General features: G+C 41.9%; 1 protein-coding gene across 4 annotated transcripts in view; it reads right to left on the bottom strand.

The window, feature by feature from the left end:
• Window positions 1-802: 802 nt before the first annotated feature.
• The window catches only part of HEATR6 (HEAT repeat containing 6), a 28,264-nt gene continuing 23,066 nt past the window's right edge, over window positions 803-6,000 (bottom strand). For all 4 annotated transcript variants that reach the window (XM_088152261.1, XM_088152260.1, XM_088152259.1 and 1 more), the window contains 3 exons: window positions 4,924-5,020; window positions 2,955-3,159; window positions 803-1,588 (listed from right to left, as the gene is read on the bottom strand). In XM_088152261.1, coding sequence (XP_088008387.1) covers window positions 1,035-1,588; window positions 2,955-3,159; window positions 4,924-5,020 — 856 coding nt within the window. In that variant the 3' untranslated portion in view covers window positions 803-1,034. The remainder of the gene's footprint in view (window positions 1,589-2,954; window positions 3,160-4,923; window positions 5,021-6,000) is intronic.

The following is a 6,000-nucleotide window of genomic DNA, read 5'->3' as shown; positions in this document are numbered from 1 at the left end:
CTTCCATTCCTGTTTTTATCATTAAAAGGAATTATTAAAAATGACAACTCCAGCAACGTGCCACTTTTCTGAACATGGTGCTGTGGAGAAGTGCTGGGACCAGAGGTTCCAGAATTTGCAAGCTCCATACCTTTGCTGGCTGGGATCCTGGGAGATGTACTCCCAACATATCTGAAGACAGCCAGGTTGGGGAAAAGCTGTTCATCTTTTCTGCCTTGAAACATTCAGTTTCACCAATATACTCCTCCTGTAGAGCAGGAGAAGGAAAGGACAGCTATAACTAAAATTAATTGTTGCCAACCTGTAATCAGGCACCCCTAGCTGTGGCTTGGCGTGATGTCCAAAAAGCACCCTTAACTTTGAAGACATAAAGATCTGCCTTAAAAAGAATAGCCACCAGTTTAGTGAAATAGGTGGGTTTCAACACAATTAAAGTTTGCCACGTCAAACTCAGATTGCCATTTTAAATTGGGGGTGGGCATCCACCTGAAAACAAGACAAGACGCACCCATGACAAAAAGGGAAGACCCTTTTTTCCCCACCCACCCTTTCCTAACCTGGTATCTTCAGACTGAGAGAGGAAAGATAAATAAGAGGACTTACACAGGAAGGCAAAAGACCATCAATGAAAATAAGTTTAGAACCGAATAATTTATTCTTTACTGGAACAAAGTGATATTTTTAGAGAATGTAAATATATGGGTACTTGATTTGTTTTTCTTTATTTTGTATTTATGATGTAGCAAACCCTTCCCCAATCTGTGCCATTTGTTGCCTACGTTACTTGTGTAGAGTCTTTGGGAATGAGGCAGTTGGTAGGACAAATGCTTAAAATGTATAAAAAACCTCTGTGAAGTCTTTCCCTGTGATTAAAAAGGAAAGGAAAAAGGGTCCACAGAAAAGGACCTTTTAATTCTTCTGCAGGCAGTGGCTGCACAGTAAGTCTTGAGATCATTTAATAGCTTCCTCTCCAATCTTTTTTGTGCGTTAGTAATAAGCACAAGTTTGGCATGGCTTCTGCTTCTCCAGCTGCCTTAAGCTTTGGTGAATTCTGTAGAACTGTTGTAGGTCTTCAAGAGGTCTTCTAAGTAAGCCAGCGTCCCCCTTTTCACTGGGTAGCTTTCAGATGCTTCCTCCACCCTTCGCACATTCTCAATGGCCCTTTCCAGGGTTCTGTCTCTTCCAGGAACGGTCTCTCCTGCTCCTGCTTCTTCACCTTCAGCCCCCGATTTCATATACTGCAACATGTAGGATCGAATTACTTCTCCCTGCTCCATCACTGTCCTCCTGATGTCTGGTAGGTCAGCCACCTCAGCCAGGCTCAGCAGATGAAGCAGAGCGTGGCAGAGCTGCCTTCGGAGGCTAGCGCTGTATTTGAACTCCAAGAAGTCTTCGGCATTCTCACTCCGCTGCAAAGCGGTCACCAACGCGGTCCAGATCTGGGAAAATTGCTTGGGAGTCCCATAATGCCTCCTTTCAGATGGCACGGAGAGAGCCGCGGCTGATTTGATGCGGACTTTAAAATTCTTGCAGGACTTGACCGCTGATGTGAGGGCATCGTAGGCTTTGCCAGTCCAAGGGGCTTCTCCTAAAGAATTCAAAATAGGCAAAAAAAATTTTTATCAGGAAGCCAACATTTTTTTTTTAATGCCTCCTCCAACCTGACGCTCTCCAGATGCAATGGGTGACATTTCCCATCATCCTAGCCAACAATGCAGCTGGCTGGAATAATAAGAACTGTGGTCCACTACAAGAGGGCACCTGCATGGAGAAGGATGTTCAAGAGTGCTACTGACAACTGAGCTGGGAGAAAATCTTCCTGTACTGAATTACTCTGACATACGGAATGACAATGACTAAAATGACTTTAGTTTTTATGACTAAAACTAGTATTTTTAGTCCCCATAGTGCCACAACCATCACCTTCATTATCATTTTTAAAAATGTGATGGCCTGAATCTCAAGGTTTCCGCAATCTTGTCCCAAGCATTCTCAGGACGTCATGTGAGAATATCAAAGCCTCACCAGACTTCTTGAGAGAGTAAAGGTGACGACCTTGATGGGGATGTGTCAAAGCAAAGTGATGAGGGGTGTAACTTGCCCAAAGTCCACAACAGACAGAAAATATTTGGAAGGGGCTCAGACAGACACCTCCCTAATTCACAGGAATATAAGAAGGGGGAGGAGAGACAGCACAAGCAGACTTGCAAGACTGATGTCAGCCCTGCTAGGTAGACCAGACTAGGAAATTAACTCCACCTGAAAACTAGAACTACTTTTACTGAAATGGCTTATAAGAACAGAAGCTTGCAAGTCTGATTGTGCTGTTCTTCCTCCTCCTCCTTAAATCCCAGTGAACTCAGGAGGTGTCTGCCTGAGCCATTTCCAAATGTTATCTGGATGTTGTGGACTTAAAATACATTTTACCCCTTGTTACCTCGGCCACAGTGCTTGGATATCTTGCATATCTCCGTCAAGGTCATCGTCCTTACTCTCTACAACTTCCACCGTTTTTAGTATCATTTCCATTTAATATAAGCCTACTTTTCCATCAGGGTATTGTCCCTTCTGAATAACAGTCTCTCTCCCAAGCAGAGGCCTTGCTCAGCTATCTTGGAGGTTGGGGAATGAATTTGGGATTATCAGCAGGCAAGCTTAAGCTTCCATCGCTGGCCTTTCTCAGCTTGAACAGCAGGTTAGAGCTACTACATTTAAATCCATGGATGAGCTTTCTCCAGGCATTTAGACAGCTTCTACGGGTAGCAGGACACGAGGTCCCTCTCAGTCTGATCTAGCCGCCTCTCTTCATAATCCTGCATCCCATGATCTTTAGACAGCCCCAGATTCCTTGCTGGTTGACATAAAGAGATGGGAGAGGACATCGGTGCTGATAAAGAACTGGGGGACATTTCTGTACCACTGTTTGGAAGCCACACACTGCTGTTTTTACTTACCTAATGGCAATGCAGGGTTTTTAAAGACATTTCCAAGCGCGTAACAGGCATTCCAACGCACTTTCATTGTGGCATCACTCTGCACTGTAGACGTCAGAGCGTGGATGGATTCCTCAATGGGTTGGCTGAATCTGGGACTGGTGGTGTGGGATGGCTGGAGAAAATGAAGGAGGTTTCCCAGGGCACGGACAGCGTTGCTCTTGACCTGAAAGAGAGATTGAAAAAGCTGGTTGCTTGTACTGTAAAAGCTGGTGCTGTCATTGCCTTCAAATACTGAACAATGTTATGAATCCATCTTGCTCTGTACTCCAGCCTTTTGGGCCTCTGAGCCAGTAGGATGGACTGGGTCTTCCTGAGGGCAAGGATGCAACCCTTCAAGCCATCCACCTCCTTTCCTGCAAGCTAAGAGTGTGTAGAAATTTAATTGGGATGACGTTCACATTATTATCTACTTTTGACTACTGGATTTCGTTTATTTAGAGAAGCATTTTAATGTCTTTGCCTTGGTATGAATGTCTGTTTTTCTTATACCCTGAAGCTACATTGTGCATTTTAGAGATAGAAAACCAGGGAACAAGCAATAAATGATATACTTGGTATATGTTATGCTTATAAAATTGCTGGGTGATTGGTTTCTGTACGGTTTTCTGCAACCATGCCAGATTTTGATCAGCATCTAAGCAAGTTACAGTCCCACCACATAGAAAGCTGTAAGCATGAGAGAGCATAGCAGTAAAGTGCCAGACATCATCTGAGGAGAGCCACATTCAAATCCCTCCTCAACCAGAAAACTCATTGAGTAAATCTGGGCCATTCCATAACATCAAGGAGGCTACTAAAAAAAGGGACATCTTTCAGAGGAGTAGTTGGATTAGCTTCTTGCAGCAAAACATGGAGTCTAGGAGCTTCTTAAAGGAGAACACTTTTTAAAATTTTAATTCATTCCTAATCCATATTAAGAACAGGAATAGCTTTCAGGCAATCAAGAAACCACCTGTGATGGAATGGAATTATGAAGGCCAAACTCAGGGAGGGAGACATGCTCTTTCGTCTCCTGAGGGGCGAGGATTCCTCGCCCCTCAGGAGACGAAAGAGCGTGTTTCCCTCCCTGAGTTTGGCCTTCATAATTCCATTCCATCACACCACCACAGTAACTGTAAATAGGAAAATCCACAATCAATATTAGCAATTGTGAGTGGAAATACGTTTTGATTATGTTTAAAAACATGATTATTGACATTTACTTCTGCCTGATTAATTTGAAGTTGGTCCATGCCTTTAAATAGAAAAAGAGCTCCATCATTTCTGTTTTTGCTACTTTTTATTGTTTTTCTCAGAGGTGCTGTCACATTAGGGATTTGTATTTTTGTCTATTTTATGAGAACCATACTGGGTACATTGTCCTGAGAAGGCTGGACAGATGACTCGGAAATACTTAAAAGATGCTGCAAACGCAGTCCCTCTGTGGTGAAGAATCATCTGTAGAAGATGCAGCCATCGTTCAGATTCCCTTGAAAAGAACCAGCCTGTTCAATTGATTGATTACGTACTATCAAGTTGTTTTCAACTCCTAGCGAATGCATAGATAGATTTTCTCCATGAACCTGTTAAATAAGTGCTAAAAAATTCAACCTGCGTTACAGGGAATGTTATACTATATATTGATATAATAGCATATATCCTGTCAAAGACAGAAGAACCACAGCAGGTCCCTTTTCAGATGAAAGTCTCCCCACTTAAATAAGTAACTCTAACTTTTCTGTCCTCTACGGATGACTCCATCTCACCACATTGGTTCCGTTCTGACTGAATCATTTGGTGTTTATCTCAGCACTCTTCCACTTACGGGTAACTTGACAAATTTGGCCTGCCAAACTGTAGAATTTCAAACATGCCTGAATCCAAGAGTGCACCAGACCTGCATCCCTGCCTATTACAAGCATACATGCACAAATCTTGAGATACCGGCCTTGTCTTTGTCTTTTGACGCCTCGGTTGCTGATTGTAACATTTTCAGGAGCAGCAGGTCTGAGAATTCATCCTGGAAGCTTTGTCCCATTAGCTCCCTGTTCCCCACAAAACAAAATCAAAGAAATCAGAAATAGACCCAGAAATTTATCCAGAAATACAGACAAATAAATATCCATCTGAGTCTATCTTAAAGCAGTCCATTCCTCCTGTACTCTTCATTATCTTTAAAGAGGGCTTGTTTTTGAGAGATTAGTGTTTTTTTTGAAATAACATACAGACCCATATCTGAGAAGACATCAGAAAAAGGGTTTTGAGTTTTTATACTCCTTCCTCTGTCCTTCTCAGCATACAACTGAACTAGATAAATACAGTATGTATTTGAAAATGGCATCTCAGAGTTGATTCCCTTCCTTCAGGGCACTTCTGTATGTTTTTATTTCAATAAAGCCAAAATTATGTAAGTCACCAAGAGTTGTTTTGATTACGGCAACATGAAATGTGTTAATAGCTGAAAAATGAAGCTGCAGTTCCAAAATCCAGGTATCTCATGGACAACTTAGACAAACACAAAATTCCAAAACACAGGCCTAGAGTCTTTTTGGTACAGACAGCACACAATTGAGGCAACCATGCTCTAACTCAGTGTTTTTTGAACTTCATACTGTTCTGTAATTGGGCATTTAATCTGATTATTGAATTCAGGAATGTTAGCTGCTCAGAGTCAGATGTGATTGGAACAGCATAAAAGCCTACTAATTAATCAATCAAGTCAATAAACAATAAAGTCAATAAGGGTGCCAGGGTTGGGCTGCAGAACATGAAATGACCACTAGATGGTAGCAGAGAGAACCAGAACACCATCTAATGGTTATCTAGATATCTGCATCCCAGATCTGGTACCTCTAGTTTAACAGGCACCAAATATTGTCTTTTTAATGTCAGTTAAAAAAAAAAAAAATTCCAAGCTTTTTGAAACTTATTTAAGTTGAATTTTTGCAGATGTATGACTTATGAATTGCACATGTAGTTCTTGCTTAGCAGCCACAATTTGGACCAGCAATTTGGTTGTTATGTG

The sequence above is a fragment of the Python bivittatus genome, unplaced genomic scaffold, assembly GCF_059951505.1.
Source record: "Python bivittatus isolate LINGU-HERP-01145 unplaced genomic scaffold, Pbiv_v1 ctg000690_np1212, whole genome shotgun sequence".
Classification (NCBI taxonomy): Eukaryota; Metazoa; Chordata; class Lepidosauria; order Squamata; family Pythonidae; genus Python; species Python bivittatus.
The sequence above is the reverse complement of the archived record's forward strand: the minus strand, read 5'-3'. Positions and strand labels throughout refer to the sequence as shown.